We start from the raw sequence: 19,627 nt of genomic DNA, 5'->3' as shown, positions 1-19,627 counted from the left end.
GGGGTCAAATAAATACAAGTGATTTTTTTACTGCAATATTTATTCAATATTACACTGGACTGGTACCTGAGGCGGAGGGCTGATCACCTTTCCTTCATGTATAAACGATCAAGATAAAACTGCGTTTATATGAAGCAGTGCCATATACACCACTGGGGTGCGGATAAGGGTTTTATTATTATTATTATTATTTAGTGTGGATATGTGCAATTTTTGAAAAAGAAAGATTTAAATTGGAAACAGAATGTGCGAAAGAAGGAAGAAATATCCAGTTGACGAAAATCGATGGTGCAAAAGGGCACAAAGATTTATCAGACGAGTTGTGTTTTATTTTTAAAATATGACAAGACGAATAAGACAAATAAATGAACTAAGTATATGAAAAATCTTGATTGATATAAGATATTGAATCCATTGTATCTGTTGCATTGTTTTTACGGATCAACCTAATTTATTTATTATTTATAATACACATCCACTTTACGTATAATTTTTAAGATATATAAACAATATGCTTTTAATCTTTGTACATAATTTTATAAACCCTTACCCGCACCTCAATGGTGCATAGGGCACTGCATCATATAAAAGCAGTGTCATCTTGATCGTTAACACATGAATGAAAGCTGATCAGCTCTCCGCTCCAAGTACCAGTCCAGGGTAATATTTAAAAAATATTAGAGTGAAAAAAACACTTTTATTGATTCCACCCCCCGCCCCCGGGAGTCGAACCCGGGACCTCTAGAACGGTAGCCGAGCGTGCTGACCATTATGGAGGCGGACTAAACATAATAGGCAAGGAGAATTTTCTTAGGCAACTAATAAATATTAAAAAAATAATCTGTAATGGAATCGATCAAACTTTAAACACGGCTAAAAGATAAGTACATAGATAAATTTAAATATAATGATTAAACAAAAAAGCTTCCTCTGGAATCTGGATCTGAATCTATTATGTCGAATGATAATTTACCGGAACGAATCGATATTGGGTCGGACATCGAGTTTAGACATTTTTTTGTGGTCAGTACGCGTTGAGATTATTAAAAATGTTACAACATTTTGAGTGTGTCCAAATACTTGTTCACAAAATCTGGATTATCTCCAATTACAGGAGTTATTTTCATATTATTTTTTGACATCTCATGAAAGATAAAGAAGAATATGGAAGTCTGAAAAATAAAATAATAAAAGGGCTTCTTTACATCTCACCAATGGATGTCTCTAGTGAAGTTCTAGTGATTCAAGAACAAAGTTTCCAAATTGGTTCATATATATAGAACTTCCAAGAATTTGAGTAGTGTGGTTGTCAATAATGGGTAGAATTGGTGAATGTTACACGTGTGTAAAGTGATCACTTAAACCAGCCTATGACGGTCGTAAGCCCCGTAAATGCCCAGACTTCCATATTCTTCTTCATCTTTGATGAGATGTCAAAAAATAATATTTAAAAATGTTTTTATTAATATACAAATATATGACAATATTCATAAATTTAAAAAATATATAGATCTAGTTTTAGACTTGAAGAAGTAGGAAGCTAATGATTGAATTTACTCACAATGGAATCAACATTCTCTGTAGAGAATATCGCTAAAATAACCACAATATTTTTTGTTAATAATTGTCATAAGAGGTGAGTCTAATTGAGTGCATTAAATTTAATTGAATTGATGTGTGATTGAAATGTCAGAGCTCCCTGGTTTGATTCCCAGGGAGGTTAAAATACGTATGATATTTCACTATCATATTTATTTAACGTCGTTATCGATATCATCTGGCTGGTGACTGGTGATCACCATTCTGATGATGTCGGTAAGGACGTAATCCGGTCGCTGATCAAATAATATATATTTGGAAAAAAACTAAATCCTTTTTATTTATTTAGATTGGCAGTGACAGGTATATTGAAAGCTTTTAAATGTAAATTTACAGTAAAATCGGGATACAATTTTACGCTGTTTCACATTTTCAATAAATTTCGCAACCTAAAATGAACTAATTCAACAAAAATTGCTTTGCAAGAGCAGATCTGTGAGGAAGACTAGATGTTTCTGTATCAGATCTGGGCATGCGGTGGGATAGCTTTCGTATCTTTATTATTATTATTATTATGTATAAGGCATCTGTAAAAGTGAATTTAAAAAAAAATCAATTTGAATTATTTTAAATACAAAGAGGCACCTTAAAATATCTTCTTTTTTTGTTGAGACTTTTATTTAGCCTAGTTATTTATACACAATATTTTATCATGGACTTTCCTGGAGAGATCTCAAGAGGAAGGCTAAAATTTTTGAATGCTACAGATTCATGAATTTTGATCATGCATTCGAATCATGTTATCACATGATTCGAATGCATGGCCTAGGTGACGTGGTATATGACGTAATGAAGGGCCTACAACTTAAGGACGAGGAGAGCTGACCCCAACAGTCTATAAAGACAATAAGTTGGCATGGACACAAGAAGAAGAAGATGATTTGTTCACAACATTTTGAGTGTGAATAAAATAAATAGTTTAAGATCAAATATTGCAAGACAGTACAGCACAAGATGGACCCCAAAACTTTTACGATGGAGAACTTGAGAAAACAAAAATGGTATTGGAAGATCCCAATAGAGATGATCCGACGATTTAGTCACTGTGGGAGATAGAAACTGGCTGCAAGAAGCAACCGACCGGAGGAAATAGAAAAAAAGGGAAAAGTCCTATATCCAACAGTGGAGGACAGAGGGCTTATGAAAAGGAAAAATAAGACGAATATCAAATAAAATAACAAAGATGATGAAAAACCTAACTTGGGAACTCCACTCTTATTGATGAAAAAACTTACCGCGAACAAGTTTTGTACATGCAGTTGAAAAAACTGCATATCACGATTAACGTTCTCAAGTACGCTCGAACTAAAAATAAACCGACGGAGTACATATATTTATTTTTTTCTCTCTTCTCCCACTTTTGGGTGACAAACTATGACTTTCGGCTGGTATAAAGCCTTCGTTTTGTATCTCCTCAAACCACAAGCAGTTTTCCCCTCAGAAAAGGCTCACACAAAACAACAATGAACGCCCTGGTAAGTTCAAAATTACAAATTTAAATGTTCAACGTAACAAAAAACACCTTTTTAAAAAATAAAATAACATGCTAATTTTATTGTTTTGTTTCAAACATACTAAATATAAAAATAAAACAAATTATATTCCTACTTGCAATCTTCTTTTAATTTTTTTTAATTTATGTGCTAATAAAAATACACTCCAGTAGACTTAAAAAGTTGAGTGATATAATATTAATTATATTCGGTAGTCACTTTGAAATACTGTGTATCCATTTATAATTTAAATTTCACTGAGTAAATACCACTTTTTCTTAAAATCTGTTGTGACACTAGTTTTGATGCATTTCACATAACAGTCCAAAAATAATTTGGAATGCATTAAAACACGTGTCACAAATAAATTTAAGATAAAGTGGTATTAACCAAGTCAAATTTAAATAAAAACTGGATTAATTTTTTTAATATTTTCTGGATAATTTAAATTGAAATTATTTGCTGTATAATTATAATTTGTGAGATACTTTTTTCAAAACAAAATAAAATATTTCGTTAAATTCTATGGCGTTAATTTGTATAATTATGTATTACATTATATTCATTGTGTTACATTTTCAACCATAAGTCAATGATATGGAATGCATCTTGACCCGTGTCACACTAGATTCAAAGAAGTAGTGGTAATTATTAAGTAAAATACAAATTTACGATTTATTGATTTTACCACAATATGACTGCTGAATACATTAAAAAAATATTACGATAGTAATATTTAACGATACAAAATTGATAATATTTTCAGCTAAAACATATTTTATGACCGGATATTTTTAAATCTCCTAATGTGCATTGTTTAAATCATATTCATTGGATTGGAAAATATTTTTAACGTTGTAAATAATTTAGTACAAAATAATAAACGCAATGTATGTTCGTCGCTGATTTATCATGTGTGAATCAGCCTTGAATTATTAAGGCATTTACGTATTTTTGAATATCCGCGTTTCTATTCTGATTACGACTCAGATAAGAAGTGTTTTTTGATCCAATAAAACGCAAAATAGAGAACAATTAGGTTATTGATACACGAAGTACGTAAATAGTACATTATTCTTTTATGTGTTAAAGTATGTCATGTCTATACCAGGTTGTAAAGTTGTTGGCTCTGGGATGCTCAGACTTCCATCTCCTCTCGTATAAAAACGATAGATGCTACATCACCATTAATATAAATAAACAATTGGGAATACAAACATTTAATTGATATTAATTTTAAAGATCGTAAATAAGTATTATATTAACAAATTTTTGTGCAAATACATCTTTTATTTTTTGAAAACTCAACATACATAAAGAAGAATATTGATGGCTGGGTATTTATTTTACTTGACCAGTTACTGGGTTTCATTAGACTGGAGAAAGTCCTTCAGGAGACTACCAGTATAATGAAACCCGAAATACAAATATATATTCATTATTACATAAATATATTTTTACAGTTTTTCGCAACTTTCCTGTGCGTGGGAGCCTTTGTGTCCGCCAACTATGGCGGCCATGAGGATGGCCAATGGAGGGGCGAAGGTCTGGCCGAGAGCCAGGACCATGGACAGTACGACAACGGCGCCAACGGTGGCTCCTACGGGGGCGCCTACGGCGGCGCCTACAACGGAGTATCGGGAGGTCACGGCCACTACGCGCCCGCACCCCTGGGCCAAGACGGCAGAGTGGTGGACACCCCCGAGGTAGCTCAGGCCAAGGCCGCCCACTACGCCGCTGTAGCCTCTTCCAACGGTGGTGGACACGGTGGTGTCAACTATGGAGCCGGTTATGGTGCCCAGGGCGCCTATGGTGGCTACGCCGCTTCCGCTTCCCATGGCGCCTACGCCCCCGCCCCCCTGGGACATGACGGTCGCGTCGTGGACACCCCCGAGGTCGCCCAGGCCAAGGCCGCTCACTTCGCCGCTGTCAGTGGACATGGTGCCCATGGTGTCCATGGTGGCCATTATTAATTTGACCATTTCACCCCACCATCCCCTAAGGAATTGCTGCTTGTAACATTATAGTATTACATTCACAATAATTCAATTGTCGTTGTCTGTAGTGTCAATCTTGTAGATTGGTTGGCAGCAACAAATGACACCTCTTTGGCCATTCTGGTCAATATACCTGAGCTGAAAAGGGTGGCACATAATAATGCGCCACCCTCCTAATCTCCTCATACAATTGTATATATGTAAATATGATTTATGTATTCAACACTGAAATATGAAATGTGACCTCGAAAGTTATATTATTATTATATATACATATAAAATTATTGTATTGTATGTAATATTAAATAATTTTTTAAACGCATGCCTTTTAATATCTTTACCTCTTTACCTCAATATTTCTTCTTCTGCTTCTGTTGGCACACAGATACTGGATAGAGTACCGATTCAGTGTTTCATATAAAGATTTAGCCTTCATATAAAAATTTCATTAATTGATTTGACAGTCACTTTGTGGTAATATCTATCGATTTTTAAATTAATTTTTACTTTGTAAAAACCAATATTTCTTAAAATCTATTGTGACACGTGTGACACAAATGATTCGAAATGCATGACCTTAAAAAAACAAGTATTTACCAAATATAATATTCTAAATTTTAAATTCATATAAAGACTTAAGCAATCATGAACTCCAGGTGATCAGTCCTGCGTTCCTGATTTGATGCTTACAAAATTTAAAATCTGACAAAAAATATTATTACAAGTAAGTGTTAAATTTTATCGATTATTTATTTTTGTACGCAGGTATAATAAAAAAAATATATAATGCTATAAATATTTAATATCTTAAATTTACGTCTTCTTTACATATGTGTTATCAAATTCCAAATAAATTCCAAATGATATGTCTGCCAACAATTCCATTAAATATTTTTGATCAATTAAAATATACCTGTTTTTTTTTCAAAATTGACGTTATTTTTGCTAACCACAAAATGAAATCCCAGAATTTATTCTTGCTTGGTGTCTATTGTAATTAAATTTATTTATGGCTTGACATTTACATGATACAGTTTTTTTCTGTGGTTAAAACAAATTATGGGGAAAGCGATCTAATCCCAGACACTTAGGATCTTGAAGGTTATTATTATAAAAAGTTTAGAACATTTTTAATGATTTTAAAAATTTTGTATATAAAATATATCGCTCACTTCTTTCAACAACGTCATATATTAAAAATCGTCAATTTTCAGCTGTGTATGTCTTCGGAATGCCCAGAAAATGTACTATATCTCAGCAAAAGCGGTGTATTTTTAACTCAATATTTGCCTGCTACAGGGCAGGAAGTGTTGTTTTTGCATTTTGAAGAAAATGTATTTTTTAATTATTTTTTTAAATATAATAAATATTTTTCAAATGGAGAAAAAACATTCAGGTTTTACCAAAACAGATCTGTTACACAGTAAAAAGTTTAATAAATGGCTTGATATTTATTTTTAATATATTTTATTATATTTATAAACATTAATAACGATCTCCTGAAAAATCAAGTTTTTTTTATATATGACGTTGTTGAAATAAGTGAGCGATATGTGCATATTATAGATATGTATTTTAAAATTTAACGGGAACTTATCATAATAATTGTAAAAAATCATATACATATTTGCATATTGACATATATTTTTAAACGAGACAGTAATTCACACTGAAGATAAATATTTTTCATATTATTTTTAGACATCTCAACATAGTTGAAGAAGAATATGGAAATCTGGACATTTACGGAGCTTGCGACCATCATAGGCTGGTTTAAGTAATCACTTCACAGACGTGTAACATTCGCCAATTCTACCCATGATTGACAACCACACTACTCAAATTCTAGGAAGTTCTATAAATACGCTCCAATTTCGAAATATTGTGCTTGAATCACTAGAATTTCACTCTATCTATTAGAAAGACATCTATTAGTGAGACAAAAGAACTTTTTTATTGAGCAGAAACTCTTTCATTTGTACGTGAGGTCCGAATCTTGATAATAACTCCTATAATTGGAGATAATCCCGATTTGTGAACAAGTATTTGGACACACTGAAAATGTTGTAAACAATTATTTTTGCCATTTCGTGCTCTTAACACTGTCTATTGTACTGTAATTTTATAGTTTTTTCTATGAATATTTTCATTACTTCACAAGCATTGTAACATTATACATATTAGAAATATATGCCTTATATTTTATTTATTTTCTATTTGACAAGACTGAGCCACAATACCGCTTAAACGGATGCAGACAGATGGAGAAGTTTCTTACATCGCACATCGTAGTGTCCGGCACTAGAAGCTGTCCGGCGCTAGAAGCTGTCCAATCACAGGAGACATTCCCCTATATCAATTTAATAAACGTAATATAATATGTAGAGTCATACTTTTGTCACATTGCTCGAATAATTTTGATATTAAAGTAGCGGTTTCAAGGTTGAACGAAACAACATTTTTTACTCACAGTTGAATTGGTCACTCTGATATTATCATATAATTATTAATGGGTACCTTCCTACATACTTTTTTTTAAGTAATCTCATTACAGTTACTACTAAGAATATATTATATCTTGGAAAAAAACTTTTCCCAAGTTTTACTGATTTATTTAAAAAGTTTATTTATTTTGTCAGCCTCCGTAGTGGTCTGTTCTGGAGGTCCCGGGTTCGATTCCCAAGGGGGGTCAAATAAATATAAGTGATTTTTTCACTCTAATATTTATTTAATATTACCCTGGACTGGTACCTGAAGCGGAGGGCTGATCACCTTTCCTTCATATGTAAAACGATCAAGATAACATTGCGTTTATATGATGCAGTGCCCTATGCACCATTGGGGTGCGGATAAGGGTTTTATTATTTTTTTTTTTTTTTTAAACTAATTTTAATAAAATTACCGCATCAATTTAAAACACCATAGTATTTGGAACGCATCGAAACACGCGTGTCAATAGATTTTAAGAAAAAGTGGTATTTACTAAGTAAAATTTTAATTGATTAAATTTAAATGGATGGATTTGTGACTGCTAAATCAATTATTGAAAATTTATTATTTTTTTCTAAAACGTATCCGTTATGTATGTTACATCTAAAATTATCAATACAACAATTATTGTTGAATTTTTATATATTTGGGTATCACAAATTAATGGCTAAATTAATGAAGTACACTCTGGACTAGTTTATTTTTGAACAATTTTATTTTTTAAATATTTTTTTTAGTAAAATGTGGAAAAATCTTGAAAAAATGTGGTCTTTGGATGCCCATCGACTGTTTTTTTTGTTATACTAAAGTTTTATTTAATTTGTATCTCATATCTAGATTTAATAGTATATTTAAAGAATAAAAATAAATCTAGCAGAAAAAAAGATAAAAGCATATTTATAATTAATTACTTTAAAAATTATAACATGTCTCTTGTAGCTGATTTGCTACAAGGTTATTCGGAAATAATTGTCGGAAATCAATGGACACGCCTTTAAGTAAACGGTGATTCAAAACATATGAGCAGTATTTTCGTTGTTTTATGTATTGCATGTTAAATAAAACACTGAATTTTTCAGTCTATGAAGTTGTGTTTTATTGTTTAAAAAAACATATAGAAATCAATTTAGTGACAATTGTTTCGCCTAATTATGACATTTTTAAACGATGTCTTGATATTTTTAAACAAATATGTACCTCTTCGACGCACGCTAGTCATTATTTCATTTAAGATATAAGGGCTGTCCAAAAAAAAATAAGAAGTTTATATAGAAGGACCAAGTTAACATGCTTTAGTATTGTCATCTTCCGTTAGGTGAATAATCCAGTGTCTGATATAATAAATAATATTTATTTTGAAAATAATCAACCGTTTAAAATACAATCATTAAAAAAAATGTTGTTTCAGACTCTATCTAATTAAAAATGTATCTGGACTAATTCGGAATGAATCTCACCCGTATTCAAATGGAATAAGCTAATACTTAACTTATTTCTCGACTGATGTGCTACAGTCAGCCATATTTTCAAAAGTATCGAAAATCGCACCGACATGTGAAAGATCCTGAGACCTTTGCATATATACAGGTTTAAAAAATTACTGCAATATGGATTTTCAATAATGAACAGAAAGGGAAATATTACGCAAAGATATATCGCTCACTCCTTTCAAGAACGTCATAAATCAAAAAACTTGATTTTTCAGGATAACGTATAAAAATATAATAAAATAATTAAAGTATAAAAATACAATACAATGTATTAAAAATAAATATCAAGCCACATATTAAACTTTTTACTGTGCAACGGATCTTTTCAGGTAAAACCTGAAGGTTTTTTATGCATTTGAAAAATATTTGGTAAATTTAAAAATATTATAAAACAATACCTTTTCTTCAAAATGCAAAAACGACATTCTCTGCCCTGTAGCGGGTAAATATTAAGTTTAAAATATGCCTCTTTTGCTGGAATATAGCACATTTTCTGGGCTTTTCAAAAACATGCACAACTGAAAAATGACGATTTTTTATTTATAACTTACTTGAAAGGCGTGAGCGATATGTTAAAGTGGTCGCTTTGGCCAGCCAAATGGCAGGACTTAGGCATGAAAATGCTCAGACTTTCATTTTTTTAAGGAAAGCAAAGCATATACTTTTAGAGGCTTGTCTGCGGGTAGGATAGTAAGTAATAAGGAAGCTAAATGTGAAAAACACATCGAAAAAAAATATAAAATAAATCTTTCTTGATTTTATTTTTCAACTGTCGGGAATCGAACCCACGACGCCAGATTTGCAGTAAATTACGCCGCAGCGCCTGTAAATAATGCTTATAATATAAAAGATACATTTTTATTATTTAAGTATCAAATGTTTCATCCCACCGTGTATCCAATAAGAGCGAATATTTTATAGACTTATTAATACTAATAAAAAAAATTATGAACGCGTGGTGTTTTAATTAGATATATATTTGCATATAACGAGATTAGTGGTCAATCGCATAGCAACCGGCTTGTGATGTCATTTGCTCGATTACTGCGGGCACATACCATTTTTGTAAGGTATGATTATGAATTTTAAAAAAATATCTATATTATAATTAAAGGAGAAGTTTGTCAATGAAAAGTGAAAGAAGGAAAGCATTGAATTTGTGAATGCCTTGGAACTAACCTCTTAACTTAAACATATTAATTAACATCTAATGCAATTAGTTATAACATAGAAATGTTAAATTATATTATTTATTGTGACTTGGCCATAGTTTTATTAAATGAAGTAGTTAAAAATCATCATATAAATATCACGAATCGTGTATCAAGATACGTTCAGTTATAAAATACACCTATTCGGAATTTTTTGAAATAATAGGATGATATAATAACAAAAATAAAACTCTTTTATAAGACTAGTCTTTTGTTTTTTTTTTAAGTTAAACTTGGCGTGTTTCAAGAACTACTCGTGTTCTCATTCACAAGTGAAAAAACAAAGTATTTTGGTTTTTACTTATTGATGAGAAGATCTGTGGTCATAAACTGGTATTTTTATAATTAAATTATACTCATTTATGTTTTTATACATATATATTTATATATATATATATATATATATATATATATATATATATATATATATATATATATATATATATATATATATATATATATATATATATATATATATATATATATATATATATATATATATATATATATATATATATATATTTATATATAAATATTTATAAATATACGTTTGTTGAAAGCAGAGTGAATGCCGTTGAAATGCGTTCTTTCATGATGACATTTCTTGATACTTGTGACACGTTCGACAGAATTAAAAATGAAGACATAAGAATTAAATGTTATTTTTCTGAAAGTTTTTCGGAAATAAATTAATGTTTCAATTTCAATTTCGATTTCAAATTTATTTATTTTCAATTAACATATACATTATAAACTAAAATAATTAAAGCGTATACATTAAAATCGAAAATATGCAAGAACTATTGCTAAAGGTGTAGAAGAATCCCGCTTCAGAAAACTCCTTCAGACACATGGAACAAATCAATATCCAATGAGATATTGTTCAACATAGGCTGAACAAGAGATAATTGAAAAGATTAAGAAAATTTTTAAGGTGGTAAGTATCTGCTAAATAACAAACCTGCAAACAATTACGATAACTGGGGTCTTCATTCTTACCTAATATACATATAACTTTAAACCTCTTCTTTATTTTAATTATATAAATTCTTTTCTTTTTTAAAGTAAGCTTTCGTCAAGTTTTATCATCAGTTTGCTATAGTTCATATGTTGTTTTTGTAATATATAAAATAATAAAACAAAAAAGAATGAAGAATGTGGGTTTACGGACAGTATGTGTGAAGGTGGTCAGTATTAAAATAAAATAAAAAAACGGTTAATGATACTGACAATTCGTGATTTATAAGAATAACATTTCATTTATGAATTCGGAAAAAAATGGCTTTAATGTCACTTGATCCTTTAATTTATCAATATATGTACTCAATTGTATAGCACCTTGAAAATAATATTGATACTTGATACAAATTTGTTTGGGCTGAAAAAAGTTCCAACTCCATTTTCATACATACATTTTTTTAATTAATTGATTTGGCAGTAATTTTGCAATAATATCTATACATTTTAAATTTAAGTATGACTTAAAATGTTACTTTGTTTTAAAAATGACTTAATATATTTTATTATAACTTAATAATAATGTCCGCCTCTGTAATTCAATGGTCACCAGGCTCGGCTACCGTACTGGAGGTCCCGGGTTCGATTCCCAGGGGGGGTCAAATAAATATAAGTGAGTTTTACACTGTTATTCAATATTACATTGGACTGGTACCGGAAGCTGAGGGCTGATCACCTTTCTTTCATGTGTTAACGGTCAAGATAACACTGCGTTTATATTATGCAGTGCCCTATGCACCGTTGGGGTGCGGAAAGGGGTTTGAATGAAATGAAAAATGAATAATGTCTACCGGTTTCGAAGCTAACCGTTTTTTTATCAAGACTGATTAATACTAAAACACTATCTACTTAACAAAATTCAACATTTCTTAAAATCTGTCGTGACACTTGTTTGGATGCAATCCACATCAGCGTTCGAAAATGATGCGGAACGCATGGAAATACATGTCACAGTATCTTTTTTTAGAAAATTATATCAGTTTTTAATTACTTATAGTAAATTTTACGAAGTAATTGTTGTATTTGTTTGTCGTGGTTGGATATAAATTATAATGTAATATTTTTTTTCTGAAGATGCTACTTCATAGAAGAATCGATTTAAAAAACAAAATCCATCAAGTATACTTAACTTTCTCCTTCATTAAGTTCCCTTACAGCTAAATCAACACCGTATTACGATGTTTGAAAATGATCCGGAACACATCGAAACACGTGTCACAATAGAATTTAAGATATGGTGGTATTACCTATCATTATAAATTTAATTTTTTTTTGACATCTAAAAATAACTGAAGATAATCCAGATTTGTGAACAAGCGTTTGGACACACTCAAAATGTTGTATTATATACAATACATATTAGTTTATAATTTATATTTGAAGCACTAACTTTGTGTTTTTCCATTTTATAATTAAAATGTACTTTTGTTTTGAAATTACTATAAATATTTTATTACAACATAAGTATAATGTCTACCGGTTCCGAAGCTAACCGATTAAAAGTCCGTTATTAAATATCTTTCTAATCGCTCATCACCCCTGATACCTTTTGACTGTGACTGCCAATCAACATAAAAAAACCACTTGATAAAGAAGCGGTTAGCTTCAAAACCGGTGGAGATTATTATTATATTCTAATAAAATATTTTAGTGATTTCAAAACTATGTTACATATTAATTACATATTAGTTTGTTTGGAAAAATGTCTCCTTCAAATTGTTCAATGAAATTCTCAAGTTACAAACATTTTCAACTTTCTTAAAAACTCATTTGAAAACAGTTGCTTTCTGATAGTGATTATCTCAGCCTTCATTAATTGCTTATATCACCATCCAAACATCTATCATACATCGTTTTGCTGCACTGAGAGATTGCATTTCGATTAAATCCAGTCTACTTTAATCCTTCTTTTACTAACTCCATGCTTCACTTCCATACATACATAGGTTTCATTTAAATTTTCAAAAACATTCTTATTCCTCACAAAGAAATAAAGTGAACATGGTCCACTTTAATACTGCCCTGTAAGTAATTTATATATCATTTTGTATTTCGGATGGTATTATTTAATCAGATATGCATTTATAATTTATTGTTAAAGAATAATTGATTAATGCGTGCGTAATTTAATTGAATAATACAGTCAAACATGCTTCGTAAATGCCACTGTTCATATAATGGACAATGTAGAAAAAACTAAAATATTCAATACAACAAAAAATATTTTGTTTCAGGCGTATTATTGCAATAACAAGTATTACAACGCATTTTTCAACCTTATTTTTGAGAGCTTTATGACAGATGAGTAAGTATAATTGATATTTTAATATTTTGAATGTGTCCAAATACTTATTCACAAATCGCTTGCTCCTTTCAACAACGTCATATATCAAAAAACTATATTTTTCAGGAGAGTTTTTTGTTATAAAATATAATTAAATGTTTTAAAAATAAATATCAAGCCACTTATTGATCTTTTTACTGTGCAACAGATCGTTTTAGGTAAAACCTAAATATTTTTTCACCATTTGGAAAATATTTGGGGTATGTAAAAAAATAATTAAACAATACCTTTTCTTCAAAATGCAAAAACAACACTTTCTGCCCTGTAGAGGGTAAATATTAAGTTGAAAATATGCCGCTTTTGCTGGGATAGAGTATATTTTCTGGGCATTTTGAAAACATGCACAACTTAAAATTGCCGATTTTTGATATGTGACGTTGTTGAAAGGAGTGAGCGAAATGTGGATTTTGTCCACTGAGGAGTTATTTTTACATTTTGACATCTCAACATAGATGAATATGGAAGTGTGGATATTTACAGGGCTTATGACCTGTCATAGGCTGGTGCATACAAATTTTAATTTACGCTATTATTTGTTTATAATAATGCATACAAATAAAAGGGTCTCTGCTTAATATAAGCTTTCCTCTATCCAACAGAGATGGCTGTCGTAAACTCATATGTCACGAGATCGGTCATATATCTATGTAGGAGTTCCAAAAATTTGAGTAGTGTAGTTGTCAATCATGGTGAATATTGCACGTTTTTAAAGTGATCGCATAACCACCCTATGACAGATCATAAGCCCTATAAATCCCTGACTTTTATATTCTTCTTTATCTATGACATATTAAAATGATTTGATATATCAACATAGATAAAAAAGAATAAAAAAGCTTTTTTTTAAAATTTAAATGGTTTTTAACAATATTTCGATAAGCATAACAAATAAGGTTCTATTTATGCAATGATATATATTTATATTTTTAAAATTAAAATAAGTTTAATTTTAATTTCATTAAAATTAGTTAGAATTTTTATCAGAAGATGAAAACAACTGTAAGTTTTCGAAACTAGTCGTATATATAAATAAAACTCATTAAGTATGTAGTATATTCAAGTGTTTAATTTAAAAAAAATAATCAACATGTCATTCCACAAAGTAAATGCCGAATCAATAAATAATACAATGATAAATTAATATCGGGATATACGAATGTGGCGTTCTATCCGGTGCACCTACCCTCATCAGGAATATTCAAATGGTAGTGGTAGTAGTAATATATTATTTCGAGAAATAAAAAATACTTTGTGTTCTGATCCACTCACATTTTTACTAACCAACTAGTTTCGGCAACAACCTGTTACCCTCTTCAGGAAATAATATATCAATATGATCCACAAAGTTAATGCTTTCAATATTCAAAACTTAATAGTAATATTTTAAACTTATCAAAAATGAGTATAGAGTGACTTAGGATTGGTATTTCCCATAAATGTAATCTTTTGACAAAAGATTAACTTTAAACTCTTTAAATTTTAACGCATTTAAATACGATCTAATCCTGAATTCAAAATTGATTGACTTGTCAAGGAAGCTTGACCACAAACTGCGACTTAGTCATTGTGGGTTATCCGTCAAAAATTTGCTTATAAAAAAAAACATATCGTTGAATGAACTAGAAATCTCGACCTTGCCTTTATTCCAATTAGCCGCTTAGTTATTCTGCATATATATTTATTTGTGCTGGTGTTTTTGATGTTCTTAAGTAATTATTCCATCCCTCCCACAGTAGGCTTCGCTTTTAGTATAAAGGCTGTGGTCTGTCCCCTTTAGTTCACAAGCAGTTTTCTCCGCAGAAAAGGCTCATACAAGACAATCATGAACTCTCTGGTAAGTTTTTGATATTATCTAACGTTGACATTAGATATTGGTAGATTACAGACGCAGTCAACTTTTTATCATTAAAAATACTTCGGTTCATTTTTTTATATATATATATATATATCATTTTTGATCATACGGATAAAAACACACGTTTGTTTGGTTTTTTACCTAATCGACATACAACACAAATTAAATTTACGAAGCGATTTAAATTTACTTTTTAACAATATTTTTTTGTCAGTACATCGGTTGAACAACTAAAACAAAGATGTTTTTTTAAATATTTAAATGTAGAAATTCATAAATATTTTTCAAAATCTTTATACCTTTTTTCAAATAAGCTCTAGCGGCTTGTATTTGAAATACAAATCAGGACAAATCGATGGTAGAACCTTAAACGTTGAGCCCAAAATACCCGAAGATTTACCCAATTTTTAAAAAATGTATGTTTTTTTCTGCTGTGGTCAATTTTGTAATAAAATCATTTAAAATAGTGCAAATACAAACAATTTTATTTTTGATGTCCTTTTTGTTTTAGTTATAGTAAATTAATTACAGGATTCAAACTGTTTTCAGTTTACACATACCTGTGAACATTTTTGATAAATTAAATAAATTAAAATAATTTTTCATCTCGTATTCGCGTTTTATGTTAATAATAATAAATAATAAAAAAATCAATTTGGATAATTTATATAGCTACGTTTTCGTGAAAACTATCTTAATGGTGCTTGTTATTTTGTTATTTTCTCATTTCGTAATATGTAATACGTAAGGATTTTTTTAAATACAAAAGTGATATATTTACGATATTTCATGAATTTTCGTCACACTTGAAAATTGTATCGACATTTGCGAATATTTAATTTTTTCATGTGTAAAAAATCTGTTTATTAAAATACACACTTGAATTTCTCGTTTGTCAATTTGATCATAATTTTGGGATTAAAATTGTACATGAAATAAGAAATTTTCTCGGTTTTAAATATACCTACTTTAAATGTATTGATTCGGCAGTCACTTACTGGTTTTTTATTTTTCATTTCAATTCCACATGGACAATACCACTATTTCTTAAAATCTTTTACATCACGTCTTTTAAAACATTTCATATCGTGTTTTGCAATGATGTTAAATGCATCAAAACAAAGATATCGCAAAAAAAATATGCAAAGTTGGTACATATTTAATGAGTAAATTTTAAATTCAATATAAACAATATTTAATCTTATTTAATAGATTTATATTATCCACTGACACTTCGTGATGGAATTGCATTTTTAATTTATTATTAGATTAAAACCAATATTTTTAGCTTTTTCACTTTTTTTTTATTTGACCAGCGACCGGGTTTCGTCGTTACCGACATCATCAGACTGGTCAGACCAGTAAATTTTAAATTTAATATGAAAAATATTTAATCTTATTTAATAGATTTATATTATCCACTGACACTTCGTGATGGAATTGCATTTTTAATTTATTATTAGATTAAAACCAATATTTTTAGCTTTTTCACTTTTTTTTATTTGACCAGCGACCGGGTTTCGTCGTTACCGACATCATCAGACTGGTCAGACCAGTCTGATGATGTCGGTAACGACGAAACCCGGTCACTGGTCAAATAAAAAAAAGTGGAAAAGCTAAAAATATTGGTTTTAATCTAATAATAAATTTAATCTTATAAAAATTAAATAGAAACAACCAAAATCATAATAAAAAAAATCAATTAGCACACTGACTAATCGTTAAACCGGTATCTAATTCAATTTTAAAATCTTGTTGTCAACCATGAATCGTAGATCCGTTTTATATAATGTTTTAAATGGTCACGTCAAGAGTAATGATCGGAATTCGTTTAATTTCACTGCCATTGAACCAAATATTAATAAATAATTATGCAGTGAGTAAGGTCGGAAATATTTCTTAACGTTTTATGAACAACCTTGGTTATGATATGATAACTTACCTCTTGACAATATCTAGAGTAAATTGATAAAAAAAAATCTGCGCAGTGTGATTTAAATCAATAAATTATTCGTACTTTTTTTGGAAACAATCATGTTTGTTTTCATAAGAAAGTAAAAGAATAGGAGAATTTATTAGATGTGTCGGGTTGTGGTCTCATGGTTAGTGTAGCGGGCTCTTGAGTCAGAGTTTCATAGTTCGAAGCCACTCTACCACAATTTGATACCTATTTCTAATAATGAGCCGCTTAGGCTCACAGAAATAGTATAAAATTTAAATATTTAAGTGAATAATAAAAACACAAATATTTCTCTTTAAAAAAAACTATTCTTCATAAATTCTCAACTGAAGTCAGCCAAAATTTCAAATAAATTCAATTTACAAGTTGCAAAATTACGTTTTATATCCAGTGTATCCAAAAACAGTATTTTATATATATATATATATATATATATATATATATATATATATATATATATATATATATATATATATATATATATATATATATATATATATATATATATATATATATATATATATATATATATATATATATATATATATATATATATATATATATATATATATATATATATATATATATATATATATATATATATATATATATATATATATGTGTATTTAATTATTCACCTTTTTATAATCCTATTTTCTTTCTTACAGTTATTCGTAACCCTTCTGTGCCTGGGAGCCGCATCTGCCCATTATTATGGACAAGATGATGGACAATACAGGGGTGAAGGTCTGGCCGAAAGCCAAGACTACGGCCAGTACGACCATGGATATGGCTCTTACGGAGTCATCCCCTATTCCGCCATCAACTACGCCGTCGCCCCTGCCATCAGCTACTCTGTAGCCCCCGCTGTGTACGCCGGACACTACGCCGGAGCCTACGCCGGTGCCTACGCTCATGGAGCCGCCCCTCTTGGACATGACGGTCAAGTTGTAGACACCCCCGAGGTCGCCCACGCCAAGGCCGCCCACTTCGCTGCCAAGAACGCCGCCACCAACGGTGCCCATGGAGTTTACTCTGCCTACACCCCTGCTGTGTATTCTGCCTACGCTGTCCCCTCTGTATATGGAGCCCACTACGCCGGAGCTTACGCCCATGGAGCCGCCCCTCTGGGACATGACGGTCAGGTCATCGACACCCCTGAAGTCGCTCACGCCAAGGCCGCCCACTTCGCCGCCAAGGCCGCCGCCACCCACGGAGCCTACTCTCCCCTCGCTTACTCCAGCCCCATCTATGGAGCTTACGCCGCCGCTCCCGCTTACTATGGCGCTTATGCCCATGGAGCCGCCCCCATCGGAGCTGACGGTCGCGTCGTAGACACCCCCGAGGTCGCCCACGCCAAGGCTGCCCACTTCGCCGCCAAGGCCGCCGCTTCCCACGGATCCGGTCTCTATGGCTCCCTCGCCTACGGATCCTATGGAGCTTACGCCCACGGAGCCGCCCCTATTGGACATGATGGACAGGTCGTAGACACCCCCGAGGTCGCCCACGCCAAGGCCGCCCACTTCGCCGCCAAGGCCCACGCTGCTCATGGTGCCTACCACTATTAAGCATCCACCACCAAATAGATCAACTCTACCCACTCTGAGTTGTGAAGACCCTGCAGTTCGTGTTATTGTAGTTGTAATTTTCCCCGTGTAAATACTCGTATTTTCACCTTCCCACACTCTTACCTTCTTTCCCAATCCTTTTCTTGTTATTAACACTATTTTATTCAACGATCACGTTTCGACTCTTTGAACCTCTTTGAGTAATCTGGGTGTATTTTATACACCACAAGTCATAATGCTTTTGTTTTATATTTAATATTTAACGTATAGCATCTCGAAATAAATCGAAAATTAAAAAAAAACCCTACTCTTTTTATTTTACGTGTAACTAAACGATTTACAAATATGTCCCACTTTTACTAGCATTTCCAAATCACTATAAGAATTTGATTTATCTTATACCTAGATGTATGAATGTAAATCTGAAAAACAGCCTTCGTACAGAAAATATGTATATCTTACTTGAAGGAATTATGAGAGGATTTTGCATGGACAAGAAATGTAAAATTGAAATAAATAATAATGGATATTCGATAATTTCCTTACAAAGTCATCAAATATAGTTGCGTTAGTAAAATTTTATTCATTTGTTATTCGAAATAG

The 19,627-nt window shown here is 31.0% G+C and overlaps 1 protein-coding gene across 1 annotated transcript; it reads left to right on the top strand.

Annotated features, from left to right (window-relative positions):
- The first annotated feature begins 2,982 nt into the window (after positions 1-2,982).
- Positions 2,983-19,326, top strand: LOC148309683 (uncharacterized). Its single transcript, XM_088259721.1, has 3 exons — positions 2,983-3,074; positions 4,556-5,059; positions 18,125-19,326. The coding sequence occupies exons 1-3, from the start codon at positions 3,063-3,065 to the stop codon at positions 19,022-19,024; spliced, it is 1,416 nt and encodes a 471-aa protein (XP_088115847.1). The 5' UTR covers positions 2,983-3,062; the 3' UTR covers positions 19,025-19,326.
- The last annotated feature ends 301 nt before the right edge of the window (positions 19,327-19,627 follow it).

The sequence above is a fragment of the Brachycentrus maculatus genome, unplaced genomic scaffold (genome assembly GCF_059751285.1).
Source record: "Brachycentrus maculatus isolate JH-2025_06_01 unplaced genomic scaffold, ASM5975128v1 h1tg000119l, whole genome shotgun sequence".
Lineage (NCBI taxonomy): Eukaryota > Metazoa > Arthropoda > Insecta > Trichoptera > Brachycentridae > Brachycentrus > Brachycentrus maculatus.
This window is presented reverse-complemented; position numbering and strand designations above follow the sequence as displayed.

Coding starts and splice junctions, on each gene's coding strand:
- LOC148309683 (XM_088259721.1), top strand. Junction 5,060..18,124: donor ATGGTGTCCATGGTGGCCAT/TATTAATTTGAC, acceptor TCTTTCTTACAG/TTATTCGTAACCCTTCTGTG.